This window comes from Myotis brandtii, unplaced genomic scaffold (assembly GCF_000412655.1).
Source record: "Myotis brandtii unplaced genomic scaffold, ASM41265v1 scaffold474, whole genome shotgun sequence".
Classification (NCBI taxonomy): Eukaryota; Metazoa; Chordata; class Mammalia; order Chiroptera; family Vespertilionidae; genus Myotis; species Myotis brandtii.
The window spans coordinates 137,387-158,261 of NW_005368113.1; the positions used below are offsets into that span (position 1 = coordinate 137,387).

Sequence of the window (20,875 nt, forward strand, 5' to 3'; positions counted from 1 at the left end):
TGACAGCAACACAAAGCAGTGTGTGGGGGGCAGTGTGTTGCGATGTCACTGAGCTGATGTCCTGTTCTCCTCCTGGCCATCTTCCTCTCCTAGATTCTGGTTATGCTTGTAAGGGCTCAATGGTATGCAAACAGCCATTTATTATTATTATTATTATTATTATTATTATTATTATTAAATTATTATTACTAGAGGCCTGGTGCATGAAATTCATGCATAGGGCGGGGGAGTCCCTCAGCCCGGCCTGCACTCTCTCCAATCCAGAACCCCTTTGGGGATGTCTGACTGCCGATTTAGGCAGACATCCCTCTCACAATCCGGTACTACTGGCTCCTAACCACTCACCAGCCTGCCTGCCTGATTGCCCCTAACCATTCTGCCTGCCTGCTTCATCACACCTAACCACCTCTGCCTGCCTGCCTGATGCCCCTAACTGCTCCCCTGCCAACCTGATCACCCCTAACTGCTCAAGCCAAGCTGAGCGGTAAGGAGAAGCAAGCAGGCAGGTGGTAAGGAGTGAGGGGTCCGGAACTGTGAGAGGGATGTCTGCCTGCTGGTTTAGGTGGGGAGTGAGCCTAAGCCAGCAGGCGGACATCCCCTGAGGAATCTCAGACTGCAAGAGGGTGCAGGCCAGGCTGAGGGGACCCACCCGCTCCCCCTAGGTCCAGTATGCAAATTTTGTGCACCGGGCCTCTAGTATGCATATAAGATCCTTGGTTAATCTCCCCACCACCCACCTCCCTTCCCTCTGAAATCCTCACCATCCCCAAGTGTGGAGGACTCCAAGGGTGGTGCTCCTCACTCCCTGTGTCCCACTGGGAGCAGAGCCTACCAGGCAAAGCCCCAGAGGCTGGACAGCCCGCCATGCTCTGGAACAAGGAGGAGCCTGTCCCATGAGATAACGGTGATGAAGAAAGCCTTTCTGGCTCCCAGACAGCTTCGAGGAAGCATGTAGAGTTTATTCCTTTTGAAATCTGCTCATTCCTCTCTGCACTTTCTTCCCCACCACACCCCACTGTGCAGAGAATGCCAGCCTCGGTTTCCCAGGTGTCTCGCCTGCGGGTCTCCCCTTGATGCCCTCGGTGTGTGTGAACACACAGAATCCTCCCGTGTTACCCGGGGGTGAGTGACACCCCACCCCACCTGGGGTCTCACATCGCAGTTCCTTCCCAGGGAGCTCCAGGTCCCAGAACACTTGTTGTGTCCCCACAGGACAGAGACTCTGGGGCAGCGTCCAGGGTTAGTGTGTGGCCTTGTGAGTGGAGAGTGGTGTCCACTACATGGCTGCTGAGATAGGAATGATCACTGGCCTTCCCCGTCTCCCATGTTCCCACCCCTGGCTGGCTGACCTCCACAGACATCTGCAGCCTGGGACTAGGGCATCTGGCCCACTTTTACTTTCGCAGAAAATGACCTCTGAGGGGAAGGGCATGCTGGGGAAGCAGGAGGTTGGCTGAGGTCCTGCCTGGGTGTGATTTGACGCCTCTCTCACCCTCCCTGGCCTCCGGGTTCCCAGGAGTGGACGTGGGCAGGGGATGGGTGATCTTCAAGGGCTGTCCGGGTCCTGATGGTATCAGAGCCCGACCTTTCTCCTCCGATGAAGGTCACTGTTCTGCTTTCACCCTCATCTTCCTGTGCCGCCTTCTGTAAATCTTGCAACATTTATTCTAGTTTCTCAGAGAGAAACAATTCCCCAGAGGGAACTTATTACCCTGACCCCAGGCAGGCTGCTGTGGGGCCAAGGGAGTCGGGGGGGGGGGCAGGGCCAGAGGGCGCTCAGGACGAATAACGAGGGCGGTCACCAGGGTCTCTGTGCTGTGGGGTGTCCTCCCCGCTCTGTGCAGAGGGGGACGAGCTCAGGCACTGAGGTTCCTCTTCTGTGGACGGGGAGGTCCTGTGCTGCTCCCCAGCTTTCCTGGTCTCTCTGCAGTCCCCACCCACTGTCTTGCTTCTCTTTTTGCCCACAGGAGCCCATATACCTTCAGAGATGCTGCGGCTGCTGCTGCCCCTGCTGTGGGCAGGTGAGTGCCCGAAGGGAGGGGGCCGGCAGGGTGGGGACTGCAACTGACCCTCGTTTTCCTGCAGGGTCCCTGGCTCAGGACAGAATATTCATGCTGACAGTACAGACGCCCGTGACGGTGCAGGAGGGCCTGTGTGTCCAGGTGGCCTGCAACGTGTCCTACCCCCAGGATGGTTGGGATCACTCTACACCAGCTCATGGCTACTGGTACAGGCAACAGGCATATGCACCTGACAAGGTTTTAGTGGCCACAAACAACCCATCTCATAAAGTGCAGGAGGAGACCCAGGGCCGATTCCACCTCCTCGGGGATCTCAAGACCTACAACTGCTCCCTGGACATCAGAGACGCCCGGAGGACAGATGACGGATTTTACTTTTTTCGGGTGGAAAGAGGAAAATCTGTGAAATATTCCTACTCAGACAGAAAGCTCACTGTGCGAGTGACGGGTAAGGAACAGGCTCCAGGAGAGGCCTCGGGAGAAGTTCAGGGTGGCCCCGGGCGGGGCTGGGAAGGGACCCCATCCTGGTAGGGGATTGGGGTACAACCTGTTGGGCTGAGAAGCAGGAGCTGGACCAAAGCCCGAGGCTTCTCTCAGGGCTGCACCTGGGACCCTCCCTCCTGATCCCCTGTCTTCCCCTCCCACCAGCCCTCAACCACACCCCCCACATCCTCATCCCGGGGCCCCTGGAGTGCGGCCGCCCCAGGAACCTGACCTGCTCTGTGCCCTGGGCCTGTGAGCGGGGCACGCCCCCCATCTTCTCCTGGACGTCAGCTGCCCACAGCTCCCTGGGGCCCAGGACCCGCCTCTCCTCCGTGCTCACCCTCACTCCACGGCACCAGGACCATGGCACCAACCTCACCTGTCAGGTGCATTTTCCTGCGGTTGGTGTGACCGTGGAGACAACTATCCAGCTGAGCATCACCTGTGAGTGCTGGGTCAGAACACCAGGTCCCTGGGGGTGTGCAGAGCAGGAGGGCCAGGCATGTGTGCTGGGTGCTTTGTCCTGGAGGCCTGGCTGTGTAGGGGACCTCGAGGACACAAGCCCTGTCCCTCTTGCATTTCTGTGGTCTCTGAGTGTGGAAGTGCAATGCCTAAACAATCCTCACCCCATCTCAGCTCACTGACGAGCAAACTCCTCTCTTCCTGTCCCAGGTGCCCCGGAGAACCCAACAACAGGTGGTTGCCTAGGAGATGGCACAGGTAAGAGGAGCCCAATATGGGCTGTAGGGAGCAAGGCCTCTTCCAGATCTGGACAGGGCTGGTCCCTGCCTCATCCTGGACTCACCCGGTGACCAGACACCCCCTGTGGGGGACCCAGTGGTCCCTCTTCTTCTTCAGCCCCCATGGCCGCTGTGAGCAGCTGACCCCTTTGGCCCCTAGCTCCCTAAGGACTTCTCCCAGCCCATGTCAGCTGCACCAGGAGAACTTGGCACCCTCCACATGGCTGAGCTGCCTCTCAAGGCCCTGGTCCTCCATCTCCTGATGAGTCCTCCAGGCTCACGTTTTCATTTACCCCTGAGAGTTTAATTTATGTATTTTTGAACAAGCAATATAGTCACATGGCCAATAATGAAGAAAGCACTGAAGTTGGCTCAGGCCAGGTATCTTGGTTGCTTCTAGCATCGTCCCAGTGTCCCAAGGTTGTGGGTTTGATCTCAGGTCAGAGCACACATGATAATTAACCAAAGAATGCGTAAATAAGTGCAACAGCACACTGATGTCTCCCTTTCTCTCTCTTCCTTCCTCTCTCACCCTCTCTGTCTCTGTCTCTGTCTCTCTCTGTCTCTCTCGGTCTCTCTCTCTCTCTCTGAAAATCAATCACTAAAAAAACCCAAACAATGACATTTCCCTTGGAGTAAAAGCACTAAAGTCTTCCCTCAGATGCCTGGTCCCTCACCCCACACTCTCACCCCACCCCCCAGGTAATGAGCAGTGTCCACACACGGCTGTGAGCCTTGGTTTGTTCACCTGTTGGATCCAACAGGTGCTTTGCCATCAGTAGGACAGACGTCCCCATCCCTCTCTGAGCCTGGGCTAGTGTCCACGGCATGGACGGACCCTGGCTGTGTGCACATCTTCTCATGGAGAACTATTATTCAGGCAACATCTTCTTAAGTTGTTGTCTGAATAATAGTCTCTTGTATGGATGTATGGATAGTCCAGTTCTTTTCTTGATCAGTTGATGGACCTTTGGGTGTTTCCACTTTCTGGCGGTTATCATACTGCTGTGAATATTGTGCACGTTTTTTGTTCGAACATGTTTAATGTTTTTGAGGTCATGTACCTGGGAGTGGAATTGCTGATTCAAATGGTACTTTTTATGTATAACTTTCTGAGGAAATTCCAGATTGTATTCCACAGTGGCAGCATCAGTTTTCATTCCCACCAGCAAAGTATAAGGCTTCCAATTTCTCCACACAGTTGCTAACATTGGTATTTTCCTTAAAAAAAAATGATAGGCTACTAGTGGGTGTGAAAGGCTACTTCAATGTGGCTTTGATTTGCATTTCTGTGATAATTATGACGCTGCTTATTTTGTCACGAAATTATTGGTCATTTGTACGTCACCTTTAAAGAACTTTTTATGTCAAGTCTTCTGCCCATTGTTTTATAGGGTTCTTTGACTTTTTGCTGTTGAGTTGTCAGAGTTCTGTATATGGGCAGGATACTAAACCTTGTCCGATCTATAACTAGCAAATATTTGCTCCCATTAAATGGGTTGGCTTTTCACTTCCCCATAGTGTCCACTGATGAACAAATGTTTCATTATGATGAACTGCAACTTAAGCATTTTATTTTCTGTGCTACTGCTGGGGATCAGGGCGGTGTCTGGGGTTAGGGCCCAGGTGGTCCCGCATCCAGTGATGCAGGAACATCTGGGGAATGACTTCCACAGTCCTACTTGGAGCAGAAGGAACCGGGATTGTGGACCAGCAGGTGACTCCATCCTGGTCCCTCTTTCCTGCAGGATTATCAGGACCTGTGACAGAAATGATGTTGGTGGCCATCGTGGAAGCAGCTGTCAAGACCCTGGTCCTCCTCCCCTGCTTCCTAGTCCTCATGTGAGTTCCGATTGGAGGAGAGGAGGCCTGGGGAAGGCAAGGGGCATCAGGCTGAGTGCTGGACCAAAGCCCTGGATCCTGATGGGTCACAGACAGGGCTGGCAGGAGGTGAAGGGGTGCTGGGTAAGGACTCCATACAGACAGTCCTCATGAATGCCATGCCAGTCAAGTGCCCAGGGTGGGAGGTACCTGCAGTGGTCAGGAGGGTCTGTGGAGCCAGAACTTCTCTCTCTCACCTCACTCACTACTTGGCAGGAAATAGGGGGTTGGGTCTGCTGCCCACAGGACCTGATGCGGTCAAAGTGACAGACACTGGTCTCTTCCCTCAGAGGCAGGTACCACAGGATGAAGTCACTGAGGCCAAAAGGGGGCATGAAGGATGCAGACGCAGTCTCAGGTTAATTGCTCAGGTGAGTGATGAAAGTGTCTCACCACCCAACATCCCACTGACACCTCCCACAGGTCGACCCCTGGGATTGCTAATTTGGAGCTGTTACCTTCCTCTCCAAACCCACTTCTCTTCTGGGTTCCCCATCACAGTGATGACATGGTGGCAACCTTTGTCTAAGGCCTGGTCTGGGGTGTGGGTCTACTTTTTGCCTCCCTTCCCTTCTCCCTAACCCACTAAGACTTGTCCATCCTTCTTCCTAATCACAGCCTATTTGATGGCCTTCTCTACCCCATCATGCTGGGATTGTTCCTGTGACTTCATCTCCTCCCTGGGTCTCTGAGCCCACCAGCTACCTGTCTCCAGATTGTGTTTCCAGAGACATATAGTCCACTTCCTGCACAGTGTGAACAATGATGCTTTTTCCCCATGACCAGAGATGAGGTGCAAAGACCACAGACTGGACTTGAGGGCTCAGCGTGGTCTGTCCCCTGCTAGACTCTCCACTAGATTCTATTATCTCCCTGCATCTCACATCATCTCCACATCCGGCTGGGCCATGGTCTTTGTGACTCTGAGACTTTGCATGTGCAGTTCCCTCTGCTGAAATGCACTTCCCTCCCCATTCCTACACTTCCAATGGATGATCATTCTTCCGGTTCATTTATATGTCACTTCATTGTACGTGTGTGATTCTTATAGGTTTTTGATCAAAATAATATTTAGTTGTTCATTTAATGACTGTTTAGCAAGTATACCTGTACACGTACATTGTTGTGGGTAATGGGGATGCAACTATGAACCAAGCCTCAGAAATCTCTCTCACCCAGAAGCTGTCATTTAGAAGACAAGAGGATAGAATTAATCTATATTAATAAAAGGGTAATATGCTAATTAGACCAGATGTTCTTCCAGACAAAACCATGGTGGTGGGGCCAAGGCAGAAATAGTTAGGGGTGATCAAGCTGGCATGGGAGAGCCGGTAGGGCAATCAGGCTGGCAGGGGAGAGAAGTTACGGGGATCAGGCCAGCAGGAAGGTGAGCAGTTAGGAGCCAGCTATCCTCGAGTGTGAGAGGGATGTCCCCTGAGGGGTCCCTGAGTAGAGAGGGTGCAGGCCGGGCTGAAGGATATCCCCCCTCCTGTGCACAAATTTCATGCACTGGGCCTCTTATAATCAATAATTGAAAATATTAGAGCCTGTTTGATGGTCATATGTGTGTGTGGAGGATTCATGCAAAGAAAGGATCAAGTGGCATGTGGGGGGACAATTCCTGATATTTGAGAGTACAAACTGTGATGTCTGAGCCTAGAGTTGATGTTGGTGACAGAGCAGACTGTGTGTTGCCCTAAAGGAGATTAGCCTGGATGATGGGAGCAGTGGTCCAGCTCTGAGGCAGACGCAGCCTGGTGTGTGATGGAGACAAGACTCAGGCGTGACAGACCATGGTTGCCTGGGTGGGGAGACCCAAAGAGGGAGGTGCAGACCCCATGGTGTGCAGCCTAGTGAAAGCTTGCAGCAAATGCAGGAACCGGAAAGCGATTGATCTGATCAGAGATGTGGTTGAAGGTTCTTTGTGACAGGATGCCCATGGCTGCTCTGTTCAAAATAGACCACGGCAGCCAAATAGTGATGGGGGAGAGCACAAAAGGCAGGAGGGCATGGTGGTTGAGTCAGGGAGGTGAGGTGGAGAGCAAGGTTTAATTTCTGGATATATTTCAAAGGTCAAGTTGACTGAATTTCGGTAGGGATGTGGGTATAGAGGGTGTGAAGAGCAAGGGTGGTGCCCAAGTGTTTCCCCTGAGCATCAGAAGGGATGGTTGTGTTGGATGGACACAGAGAGAATAATTTTGAGGCTGATGTTCATTCTGAGAAGACACTTCATATCCAACTCGGGCCGTCAGTGAGAGAGCTGGTGTGAAGGTCTGGAGATCAGGAGAGGGGTCCAGAAGGGAGAGGTGAACATGTCAGTTTGAGATGAGGACAACAGGTGAGGGAGGAAAAGGACTGATGGCACATAGTGAAGAGTAGACACAAGGAAACACATTGTCATTGGAGATCCTGACATAGGGGTTTCAATGGTTGGAGGAAAGGGTATGAAGACGTGATTGGAGCAACTTCAGAAATGTATTGGAGGAGGAGATATGGGAACAGTGGGTCCAGACAACCCTTTGAGGAATTTGGCTGCAAAGAGGAACAAAATGATGGGTCTGGCGAAGGAGGTCTTTCCTCAATTCCTTGTCTGTCTTCTCCCAGAGGTGCTCCATGAATTCCCGCTTATATTGGTTTCCTGGTGCCATTGTGACAAATTACCACACACACTGTGTCTTTAAAAAATGGAAATTTAGTCTCTCAGTTCTTGAGACCAGATATACATGTAGGGAGGAAAAATATCTTCTCCCTGTGCCCTTCTAAGTTGTTGACTGAGACCTCAGATACAAAGAAAGATTGGGTGCCACATCTTGGGGTAACACGTCCTACACCCCATCGTGTGTAATGGGTTCTATTGTGTAGAAATCCAGTTGTTGGTTGGGGTGTACTCAGTCCAGAGGCTCGAGGAGAGAACCCATCTCTTGCGTCTTTCGGGTGATGGGGTACCGGCTGTCCTTGGTTTGTGGCTGTGTCACTGAGACCTATCTTCTGGTCACATGGGCTCTTCCTGCGCTGTGTGTAGAAAGTCACCTGCTACTCCTATCTTGGGGACACTTGTGTCTGGTTTCAGGGATCAACCATAATAATCTAGGAAGCTCTTCATGTGAATATTCTTACCTTAATCCCATCAGCAAAGTCCCCTTTTCCCTCACAAGGTAACATTTTGGGATACCAGGTATTAAGGTCTGGGTGTCTCTACGTGGCCACCATTCAACCCTCTGCATTGTCCATGTGTCCTTTTGCAATCCTTGAATGTCCCCATCTGCCTCCAGTCCTTGTTTTCTCTGCTCTTTCATGTCCTGATACATTAGTGGGTCACCTTATGAGTGATACATATTTTAAGAAACAGAAGCTTGCTGTTCTGTAAAAGTTACTACTAAGAGAACTAAAGGCATGTTTAGTTGGTCAGGGGTTGAGTGTCCACCCAGGAACCAAGTGGTCCCTGGTTTGATTCCCATCCAGGACACATACCGGTTTTGTGGGCTCCATCCCCATTAGGGGGCACCCAGGAGGCAGCCCAGGGATGCTTTTCTCCCCCATCAATATTTCTATATCTCTCCTGCTCCCTTACTCTCTGTCTGAAAATCAATACAAATATTTTTTAAAAAGAGAGCTAAAGGAAAATTTACAGACTTGATGAAAAGTATCTCCAAATATATACTTGTATCCAGAATATATCCAGGACTCTCAACAAAACAATAAACAACAAATAAACCTGAATGTATAAAAAATGTCACTCAACAACAAAACAACCAAACCTATTTAAAATTAGACGGATGATTTCAATTGATATTTTATCAGGATATATACATGGTCAATAAACACATAAAAATATGCACAAATCACTAATATAGGAAAATACAAATTAAAACCACACAATGAGGTGCCGTCATTATTTCCTAAGATGGCTAATATTAAAAAAACACACAAGCGGTTAAAAGAGGCATCAGAGTATGTGGATGCTGCACGGACATGCTCCCAGGAACAAACCGGAATTGCAACTAAAATACAGAAAAGCTTCCCAAATAATCAATGGAAAACTAGCAGGAGAGAACCCTGGTACCCAGGAACTGAAAGTGGAGACTGTATAGAGCAGGGGTAGGCAAACTTTTTGACTCGAGGGCCACAATGGGTTCTTAAACTGGACCGGAGGACCGGAACAAAAGTATGGATGGAGTGTTTGTGTGAACTAATATACATTCAAAGTAAACATCATTACATAAAAGGGTATGGTCTTTTTTTTTTTCCAGTTTTATTCATTTCAAACGGGCTGGATCCGGCCCGCGGGCCGTAGTTTGCCCATGGCTGGTATAGAGACTGGTAGGAGGGGTGGCAGCGCAAAAGGGCTGGCCAGGCACCCACAGGCAGCAACTGAAGCACAGGAGCAATATCTCATCTGTGGGGTGGTGCCACTGAGAACTCTGGGATCTATTCCCAAGCTGGGTCACCCAGCAGAAAGCACCAAAATTGAAAAGGGTACCCACATAACATCTGGCTTAAAGAGCCAGTGCGCAAAATTCCATGTGGAGCCACCCACCTTGTGCTCCGACAGAGAGAAGGTGAAGTGGACTGGAGCTGTAAGAGCAGAAGCCAGGACTGGGGTCTTGGGGATAGAGCTCAAAAGGCAGGCACCCCAAGTTTCCCAGGCTGAGTCATTCCCTCACACAGTGGAGGACATCTTTCCCACACAGACATTTGCCTTGACTGGGGGGAAGATAGTTGACACAACTTATTGGAAAACAACTTGTCCTGAGGCCACTTAGGAGATTAAAAATAGGAATTAGCCTTCAGAATGAAACAACTGCCCCACCTGTTGAAAAAAACTCTCCCCACACCTGAGGACCATTGCCTGGGGGCAATTCAATTCAGAATCCTATCAGTCTATAGGCAGAAGCACTTTCTGGAGGCTTTTTGAGTGATGTGATTAGTCAGAAAGAACCTTTAACACTGTCCTGTACTAGACATTGCAAGGTGTAGAGGATTTGCCTAATACATAGTCATAACCCCAAACAGACAACCAAAATGAGGAGATAAAGAAACAACCCCCAAATGAAAGAATTAGAGAATTGCCCAGAAGAAGAAATAAAGGAAGCAGAGATAAGAAATTTATCTGAAACAGAGTTCAGAGTAATGATAGTAAAGATGCTCAACAGTGTGAAAAAAGATATAGTGACTATGAAAAAAAAAACCAGTTTGAGATGAGGAATGACATAACACAAATAAAGAACACAATGGGAGGAATACAGAGCAGATTAGGGTAAGCTGAGGATAGAATCAGTAAATTAGAAGACAGAGTTAAAAATATCACTCAATCAGAGAATCAAAAAGAAAAAAACAATTAAAAACAGGAGGACCGCTTGAGGGAGCTGTGGGACAATGTGAAAAGTAGCAATATTAGAATAGTAGGTGTGCCAGAAGAGGCAGAAAAGGAGAAAGGAATAGAGAACGTGTTTGAAGAAATAATGACAGAAAACTTCCCTAGCCTGGTAAAGGAAAAAGTCACCCAAGTACAGGAGGCACAGAGAACCCCAAACAAGAAGAACCAAAATCGACCCACACCCAGATACATCATAATTAAAATGCCAAAAATTAATGACAAAGAGAGAATCTTAAAGGCAGCAAGAGAAAAGAAAACTGTTACCTACAAAGGAGTTGCCATAAGGCCGACACCTGATTTCTCATCAGAAACTCTACAGGGCAGAAGGGAAGAGCATGAAGCACTCAAGGTAATGGAAAGCAAGGATCTGAGACCCAAAGGAAGGGACACTTGAAAACTCTTTATGAGGCCAGCATTATCCTAATCCAAAACCAGATAAAGGAAGAGAATTATAGGCCAATATCCCTGATGAACATAGATGCTAAAATCCTCAACAAAATATTAGCAAATTGCATCCAGCAATATATTAAAAAGATCATACACCATGATCAAGTGGGATTTATTCCAGAGATACAAGGCTGGTACAATATTCACAAATCAATACACGTGATACATTACATAAACAAATTGAAAGACAAAAATCACACGATCTTATCAGTAGACGCAGAGAAAGGATTTAACAAAATCCAACACCCATTTTTAATAAAAACTCTCAGTAAAGTGGGAATAGAGTGAACATATCTCAACATGTTAAAGGCCATATACGACAAACCTACAGCCAACATCATTCTCACTGGGCAAAAACTAAAACCATTTCCCCTAAGAACAGGAACAAGACAGGGATGTCCACTTTCACCACTCCTGTTCGACACAGTGCAGGAAGTGCTAGTCATAGCGATCAGATAAGAAGAAGAAATAAAAGTCATCCAAATTGGAAAAGAAGTAAAACTGTCATTATTCGCAGATGACATGATATCGTACCTGGAAAACCTTAAAAAGTTCATCAAAAAACTACTGGACTTAATACATGAATTTGGCAATGTATCAGGATACAAAATTAACACCCATAAATCTATGGCTTTTTTATACACCAATAATGAACTCACAGAAAGAGAAACTAAAGAAAATCCCATTTACCATTGCAACAACAAAAAAATAAGATATCTAGGAATAAACTTAACTTAGGAGGTAGAAGACCTACACTTGGAAAACTACAGAACATTGAAAAAAGAGATAGATAGAGGAAGACATAAACGAGTGGAAGAATATACCATGTGCATGGATTGGTAGAATCAACATCATTAAAATGTCCATACTACCCAAAGCAATCTATAGATTCAATGCAATCCCCATTAAGATACCAATGGCATATTTCACAGACCTAGAACAAACTCTCCAAAAATTCATCTGGAATAAAAATAGACCCCAAAAAACTAAGGAGCACCGAGCAGAGATGAGCGGTAAGGAGCGAGGGGTCTGGACTGTGAGAGGGATGTCTGCCTGCCAGCTTAGGTAGGGAATGGGCCTAAGCCAGCAGGCAGACATCTCCTGAGGAATCCCGGACTGTGAGAGGGTGCAGGCCGGGTTGAGGGACCCCACACTAGTGTGGGAGTTTTGTGCACAGGGCCTCTGGTATGCATGTAAGATCCTTGGTTAATCTCTTCCCACCACCCACCTCCATTCCCTCTGAAATCCTCAAAATCCCCGAGGGTGGAGGACCCTTAGGGTAGTGTTTCTCGCTCCCTGTGTCCCACTGGGAGCAGAGCCTACCCAGGCAAAGCCCCAGAGGCTGGACCGCCCACCATGCTCTGGAGCAAGGAGGAGCCTGTCCCGTGAGATAACGGTGATGAAGAAAGCCTTCCTGGCTCCCAGACAGCCGCGAGGAAGCACGTAGAGTTTATTCCTTTTGAAATCTGCTCATTCCTCTCTGCACTTTCTTCCCCACCACACCCCACGGTGCAGAGAATCCCAGCCTCGGTTTCCCAGGTGTCTCGCCTGCGGGTCTCCCCTTGATGCCCTCGGTGTGTGTGAACACACAGAATCCTCCCGTGTTACCCGGTGGTGAGTGACACCCCACCCCACCTGGGGTCTCACATCGCAGTTCCCTCCCAGGGAGCTCCAGGTCCCAGAACACTTGTTGTGTCCCCACAGGACAGAGACTCGGGCAGCGTCCAGGGTTGGTGTGTGGCCTTGTGAGTGGAGAGTGGTGTCCACTGCATGGCTGCTGAGATAGGAATGATCACTGGCCTTCCCCGTCTCCCATGTTCCCACCCCTGGCTGGCTGACCTCCACAGACATCTGCAGCCTGTGACTAGGGCATCTGGCCCACTTTTACTTTTGCAGAAAATGATCTCCAAGGGAAAGGGGAAGCAGAAGGTGGGCTGAGGTCCTCCCTGGGTGTGATTTGGGTGTCTCTCTCACCCTCCCTGGCCTCCGGGTTCCCAGGAGTGGATGTGGGCAGGGGATGGGTGATCTTCAAGGGCTGTCTGGGTCCTGATGGTATCAGAGCCTGACCTTTCTCCTCTGCTGAAGGTCACTGTTGTGCTCTCACGCTCACCTTCCTGTGCTGCCTTCTGTAAATCTTGCAACATTTATTCTAGTTTCTCAGAGATCAACCCTGATAAACACAGTTCCCCAGTGGGAACTTGTTACCCTAACCCCAGGCAGGCTGCTGTGGGGCCAAGGTGGGCTGCAAGAGGGCCAGAGGGCGCTCAGGGTGGATAATGAGGGCGGTCACCCGCTCTGTGCAGAGGGGGACGAGCTCAGGCACTGAGGTTCCTCTTCTGTGGACGGGGAGGTCCTGTGCTGCTCCCCAGCTTTCCTGGTCTCTCTGCAGGCCCCGCCCACTGTCTTGCTTCTCTTTTCACCCACAGGAGCCCAGATGCCCTCAGAGATGCTGCGGCTACTGCTGCCCTTGCTGTGGGCAGGTGAGTGCCCGAGGGGAGGGGGCCGGCAGGGCGGGGACTGCGACTGACCCTTGTTTCTCTGCAGGGTCCCTGGCTCAGAAGAAAGGATACACTCTGAAGGTACAGACGCCCATGACAGTGCAGGAGGGCCTGTGTGTCCAGGTGGCCTGCAACGTGTCCTATGCCAAGGATGGGTGGACTGACTCTACACCAGCTCACGGCTACTGGTACAAGGGAGAGTCAGATGCATCTGACAAGGTTTTAGTGGCCACAAACAACCCGAATCATAAAGTGCAGGAGGAGACCCAGGGCCGATTCCACCTCCTGGGGGATCCCAGAACCAACAACTGCTCCCTGGACATCAGAGACGCCCGGAGGACAGATAATGGAATTTACTTTTTTCGGGTGGAGAGAGGAAATTCTGCTATATATTCTTACACAATGTACAAGCTCACCGTGCAAGTGACGGGTAAGGAACAGGCTCCAGGAGAGGCCTTGGGAGAAGTTCACAGTGGCCCCGGGCAGGGCTGGGAAGGGATCCCATCCTGGAAGCGGGTCGGGGTACAGCCTGTTGGGCTGAGAGGCAGGAGCTGGACTAAAGCTGAGGCTTCTCTCAGGGCCGCACCTGGGACCCTCACTCCTGATCCCCTGTCTCCCCCTCATCACCAGCCCTCAACCACACACCCGACATCCTCAACCTGGGGATCCTGGAGAGTGGCCGCCCCAGGAGCCTGACCTGCTCTGTGCCCTGGGCCTGTGAGCGGGGCACGCCCCCCATCTTCTCCTGGACGTCAGCTGCCCACACCTCCCTGGGTCCCAGGACCCGTCTCTCTTCTGTGCTCACCCTCACCCCACGGCCCCAGGATCACGGCACCAACCTCACCTGTCAGGTGCATTTTCCTGCCGTTGGTGTGACCGTGGAGAGAACCATCCAGCTCAACGTCACCTGTGAGTGCTGGGTCAAAATAGCAGGTCCCTGAGGGTGTGCAGAGCAGGAGGGCCAGACAGGTGTGCTGGGTGCTTTGTCCTGGAGGCCTGGCTGTGTAGGGGACCTTGAGGACACAGCCCTGTCCCTCTTGCATTTCTGTTGCCTCTGGGGGTGGGAGGGTGCCACCTACACCTGTCAAGTGACCTTACCTGGGGCCAGGGTGACCATGATGAGGACCATGCACCTCAACCTGTCCTGTGAGAACTGGACCAGGATGTGGGGTTCCCTGATGGGAGGTCCCGAGGGCAGCAGAGATGGTGGATGGGGACCTCAGACATTGGGTGCTAAGTTCTGAACCTGATTTGAGAAGGGGTCAGGGGATGCCTGCTCCCACCCTGTCCCCATTTAAGCAGCTCCTGGGGACCCAATGTCTGCCCAGCCTTCACCACTGACTTTGGTCCACCTTGTCTTTCTGTCCCAGACTCTCCACAGAACTTGACCATAACTGTCTTCCAAGGAAATGGCTCAGGTAGGAGGGAGCCCGTCATGGGCTATAGGGTGGAGGGCCTCCCCCAGGTCAGGGCAGGACAGGGCCGGTCCTTGCCTCATCCTGGACTCACCCCGTGACCAGACACCCCCAGTGGTCTCTCTTCTTCCTCAGTCCCCATGGCTGGTCTCCAAGCCCCCTGCCACCTGCACCAGGAGAAGGAGGCACCCTCCACATGGCTGAGCTGCCACTCGAGGCCCTTGGTCCTCCATCTCCTGACGAGTCCTCCAGGCTCAAGTTTGCATTTTCCTCCAATAGTTTAATTTGTGTATTTCCCAACAGGCAATATAGTCACACTAGAGACCTGGTGCACGAAATTTGTGCACGGGTAGGGTCCCTAGGCCTCCCCACCTCCCTGCCTCCTCCTTCCCTCACTCCCTCAGCACCAGGCCATCTCCGCCACTGGTCACCTGCCATGTTCTGTGCCACCCCCTGGTGGTCAGCGCACGTCATAGCAAGCGATCAAACTCCTGCTCTCCCAGTCGAACTCCTGAGGGGACAATTTGCATATTAGGCATATATATATATAGACTAGAGGAGGCCCGGTGCATGAAATTCGTGCACTGCAGGGGAGGGGGGTCCCTCAGCCTGACCTGCCCCCTCTCACAGTCTAGGAGCCCTCAGGGGATGTCCTACTGATGGCTTAGGCCCGCATCACAGGAGTCACCTGGGGTGACCAGGGGAAGGCAATGCCCCCATCACGCCACTGCTGCTGCCACTGCCAGCCCGTGGTGGCTGTGAGGCCTGAGCCCTGGGCCTCGCAGCCACTGTGGCTTTGTCCAGATGGACGTCTGGATGGACATCTGGAAGATGTCTGCCCTAATTAGCATATTACCCTTTTATTCGTATAGATGGGCAAAAATGGAAAGGCACTGAAGTCTGTCCTCAGAATCCTGGTCACCTCCCTAGAAGTGTGAGGCTTGGGTTTGTTCACTTGAAGAATCTCACAGGTCCTTTGCCATCCATAGGACAGACGTCCCCATCCTCTCCGTGCCTGTGCAGTATTCCACAGCATGGCTGGATTCCGGTTGTGTGCACATCTTTTTTTTAAAAAAATATATTTTTATTGATTTCAGAGAGGAAGGGAGAGGGAGAGAGATAGAAACATCAGTGATGAGAGAGAATCATTGATCGGCTGCCTCCTGCATGCCCCCTCGACTGGGGACTGAGCCCCAACCCGGGCATGTGCCCTTGGCCAGAATTGAACCTGGGACCCTTCCGTCCATAGGCCGACGCTCTACCCACTGAGCCAAACCGTGATGAGAGAGAATCATTGATTGGCTGCCTCCTGCACGCCCCCTTGACTGGGGACTGAGCCCCAACCCGGGCATGTGCCCTTGGCCAGAATTGAACCTGGAACCCTTCTGTCCATAGGCCGACACTCTACCCACTGAGCCAAACCAGCTCAGGCTGCGTGCACATCTTCTAGTAACGGAGACCCAGGGCTTTCATCTTACTCTGCTAACCTCAACACTGCAACGAATAATCTGCCTCCACTTTCACAACCCTGTGTGGGTGTCTGCGGGGTCAGTTCCTAAAAGCAACACATAGCTACTAGTACTTCACACGTTCTTTGCAAGTTTGATGGAAGTGGTCAGGTTGTTCTGCACGGAAGGCAGACAAGCCTGCGGTCCCACCAGCCGGAGGCTGTGTGTCCGTTCCTCTCCTCCCACATCCTTCCGCTTCCTCTCCACCTCACAGTCACTCTGACCCTCTGTCTCTTCTTCTCCAGCACCCAGGGAAGTGGTCAGGTTGTTCTGCAGGGAAGGCAGACAAGCCTGCGGTCCCACCAGCTGGAGGCTGTGTGTACGTTCCTCTCCTCCGCTCACCTCCTGCATCCTTCCGCTTCCTCTCCACCTCGCGGTCACTCTGACCCTCTGTCTCTTCTTCTCCAGCACCCACAGTCCCGGAGAACGGCTCGTCTCTTTTGGTCCCGGAGGGCCAGTCCCTGCGCCTGGTCTGTGTGGGCAACAGCAACCCCCCTGCCAGGCTGAGCTGGGCCAAGGGGAACCTGAACCTGAGCTCCTCCAGGCCTGGGGTCCTGGAGCTGCCTCCAGTGCAGGCCGGGGATGAAGGGGAGCTCACGTGCTGGGCCCACAACTCTCGGGGCTCTCTGCACTCCTCCCTGAGCCTCTCTGTACAGAGTGAGTGCCCCAGTGGATGGGGGGAGGGCGCTGCAGGAAACCAGCACCCGCTCCACCCTCACAGTCCACCCTGCAGCCCCCTGACCTTCAGAGAGGAGGTCAGCTCTGCTCTGGGCTCAGCTGTGAAAGCCCGAAATGTCCCTGGGATTGAAAGTGCCCCTGCCCTCTTCCTGCCTGGCCAGTGCTGTGGGGTGGGGTGGGGCGGGGCCGGGAGAGAGAAGCCAGGGGCAGGAGGTGGGTCTTGGGAGAGGGGTTGGGCCTGGACAGGGGTGTCCCTGGACGCATGGTCCTTGCTTTTCGGGGGCCGGAGGAGGGTCAGGCAAGCGAGGCACTCCTCTTGGGCACAACCTCTAAAGAAACCTCAGCAACGAAGAGGAACCTGACCACAGTGCAGTGTTTCTTGTCAATAATGCTGAATGCAAAGTGAACCCCACAATGAGCAAAATCTCCACGCGCCCCCATACAGACAGGCTGCCACCCAGCTCTGGGCGCCTCACTCGCCTCACCCTGATCTCCACCCCCTGCCCTGTTCCTGTACTTTGCACCCTGCAAAGGGGCCAGAAAACACACGTCTGGGGTCCCTGCAGGGCGTGGGAGGAGGAAAGACTGAGTTCTCAGCGGGGAATCCCCCCCGCACCCCATAATCCCATCTGTCTGCAGGGAGAGCCGGGGCATCATCATCATCATCATGCTCATCATCGGGAGTGATGCTGGGGGCAGTCGGGGGTGCAGGTGCGACCACCCTGCTCTTCCTGGTCTTCTGTGCCGTCTTTATCATGTGAGCACTGACCTGGGGAGAGAGTGAGGGAGGGAGGGAGGGAGGGAGAGCCCTGGGCTGGGAGGGCAGGAGCCGTGGAATCCCTGAACCCAGAGCTGGAGGGACTCAGGGGGGAAGGGGGTGCAGAGCCTGAAGCCCGGGCAGGAAGTGGGTCCCTGGCACCTTGGGTGGGTGCCACAAACCTCTGGCTCCAGGAGCGGGGAGCTGCATTCTCAACCCTGGGCCCACCTCAGTCACCCCTCCAGCCCCTTAAGAGAGAACAGAGGAGGGCCGGTCTGCCCACCGCACCCTGGACGGGCGGACTGAAGGGCAATCTGGTCTCTCCACGCAGAGTGAGGTCCTGCAGGAGGAAAACGGCAGGGGCAGCAGCGGGCACGGGGGACACGGGCACGGAGGGTGCAAACGCCGCCCAGAGGCCAACCCCTCAGGTGAGTGACCTGGGCATCTCGCGATTGGCAGCCCCGTGGACACCTCCCCCAGGAAGGCCCCCTGGGTTGCCCTGCTCAGCATGGCCAAGTTGCTCTCCTCATCTCCTCCTCCCTCTAGACTCCCCATCTTGCTCACAGCACGACAGCCTCCTCCTCTTTTATTTAAGCCAAGAATGGACTTACCTTCTCCCTGTCCTCTCTTTCTTCTCCTGCTGCCCCTAAATCCACCATGTCTCGTCTATTTTTCCTCCTAGAACAGCCAGCATTGGTCCCCCTCTCTCTCCATCTTAGTTTGTTTGTTTTGTTAATCCTCACCCGAGGATATTTTTCTCATTGATCTTTAGAGAGAGTGGAAGGGAAGGGGAGAGACACAGAGAGAGAAACATCAATGTGAGAGAGACACATCTATTGGTGGCCTCCCGCACCTGCAACCAAGACACGTGCCCTTGACCAGAATCGAAATCTCTAGGTTGAGAACCACTGCCCTACACAGAGGGATTGTCCGAGGGCCTCCGGACGTCTGCTTGCCCTCATTGCCTGGATCCGAGGCCGGCAAACGTTTTCTATAAAGGGCCAGAGAGCAAATCTTTTTGGCTTTGTGGGCCATACAGTCTCTGTGGCAGCCACTCGGCACCGCCATACACCATCTAGAAATGAATGAGTAGGGCTGTGTTCCAATAAAACTTTATTTACAAAAACTGGCAGCGGGTGGGATTTGACCCAAGGACTGTAGTTTGGCGACCCCTGACCTAGAGAATAAAGCCCAAACTCCTCAGTCTGCAGCTCTGCCGATTCTGGCCTCTCCACACCCACCTCTCCAGAATGGCCATGGTTAGGGTTAGGGTTAGGGTTAGGGTTAGGGTTGGGGTTAGGGTTGTGGTTAGGATTAGGATTAGGGTGAGGTGAGTGAGGCATTCACCTAGAACAGTGGTCGGCAAACTGCGGCTCACGAGCCACATGCGGCTCTTTGGCCCCTTGAGTGTGGCTCTTCCACAAAATACCACGTGCGGGCGAGCACGTACAGTGCAATTGAAACTTCGTGGCCCATGCACAGAAGTCGGTATTTTGTGGAAGAGCCACACTCAAGGGGCCAAAGAGCCGCATGTGGCTCACGAGCCGCAGTTTGCCAACCACCGACCTAGACACAAAGCTCAAGAGGAAGCCAAAAATCTCAAGAAACAAGACAAATAATGTATTTTAAAAAATGTTTTTATTGATTTTTTAGAGAGAGAGAGGAAGGGAGGGGGAGAGAGAGATAGAAACATCAATGATGAGAGAGAATCATTGATCGGCTGCCTCCTGCACGCCCCACACTGGGGATCGGAGTCCGCAACCCGGGCACGTGCCCTGGCATAAGAACTGAACCGTGACCTCCTGGCTCATAGGTCGACGCTCAACCACTGAGCCACCTCCGGCCGGGCGGAAGTCAATTTTTAAAACATTCTTTCTGTGTTTGCTTGCAGTGAGCTAAGAAAACAAAATTATAATGAGTTTTGGTTGGGTATATAAATAAAATGTTGAAACTTAAAGTTTCATGTTTTCAGTAATATTTTAGTTACTTTCAAGATATGGAAGAAACTGGACATTAAAAATATGTAGAAACATATGAATAGAGGCACACACATTCTTCCTTCCGCCTCAATCTCCCGTCGGCTCAGAGCGCACTCTTACTAATCTTGGGTTTATTTAAATGCTTTGGTATTTTGGTCTCCATGGATTTATTGCATTCATTTTGATTTAAACATTAAAATATCATTTCTCTCTATTATGAGGCTTTTTGGCACTGCGTTTTTAATTGGCATTAACTTGCCCTAACTGGGTTGGCTCAGTGGATAGAGCATCGGCCTGTGGACTGAAAGGTCCCAGGTTCGATTCCGGACAAGGGCATGTACCTTGGTTGCGGGCACATCCCCAGTAGGGGGTGTGCAGGAGGCAGCTGATCGATGTTTCTCTCTCATCGATGTTTCTCTCTATCCCTCTCCTTTCCTCTCTGTAAAATATCAATAAAATATATTTCAAAAAATAATTGGCATTAACTTTAATCCCAGCTTTATTCTCCTGCCCGATTTCCTGCCAATTCTTCCCCCTCCCCCCACCCCATCTTTTTATGCTACAAATGCTCACTCCATCCACACTGGACTTTCCATTGTTAGCAACCAGAGCAAGGTCATTGCTGCCTCTGGGTGTTTGCATGGGCCGTTCCTCCCCTCTCAAATGCTCTTCCCTCCTATTCCCACCTCTTCATTCCTGCTCAGCCTTTCCGCTCTAGTGTAAGCATCACACTTACCATTCGATTATCGCATTCAGGGTGTGACTGGAAACATTGGAAGGGTTTGGAGCAGCAGAGTAAAAAAACATCCTTTCATTCCTTAACCCGTTTGGGAAATATTATTGAGCACCAACCAAGAGTCAAGGTTCTAGGGGCCCATCTATGAAAAAAAATTATTAGCCCTGGCTGGTTTGGCTCAGTGGATAGAGCATCAGCCTGCAGAGTGAAGGGTCCCAGGTTTGATTCTGGTCAAGGGCACATGCCCGGGTTGTGGGCTCGATCCCCAGTAGGGGGCGTGCAGGAGGCAGCCCATCAATGATTCTCTCTCATCATTGATGTTTCTATCTCTTTCTCCCTCTCCCTTCCTCTCTGA

The 20,875-nt window shown here is 51.6% G+C and overlaps 1 protein-coding gene across 1 annotated transcript in view; it reads left to right on the top strand.

Annotated features, from left to right (window-relative positions):
- The first annotated feature begins 13,395 nt into the window (after positions 1-13,395).
- LOC102246154 (sialic acid-binding Ig-like lectin 8) overlaps positions 13,396-20,875 on the top strand; it is a 9,684-nt gene continuing 2,204 nt past the window's right edge. The window contains exons 1-7 of the mRNA XM_014547416.1: positions 13,396-13,429; positions 13,494-13,877; positions 14,078-14,356; positions 14,818-14,865; positions 16,779-17,027; positions 17,688-17,805; positions 18,137-18,233. Coding sequence (XP_014402902.1) covers positions 13,396-13,429; positions 13,494-13,877; positions 14,078-14,356; positions 14,818-14,865; positions 16,779-17,027; positions 17,688-17,805; positions 18,137-18,233 — 1,209 coding nt within the window. The remainder of the gene's footprint in view (positions 13,430-13,493; positions 13,878-14,077; positions 14,357-14,817; positions 14,866-16,778; positions 17,028-17,687; positions 17,806-18,136; positions 18,234-20,875) is intronic.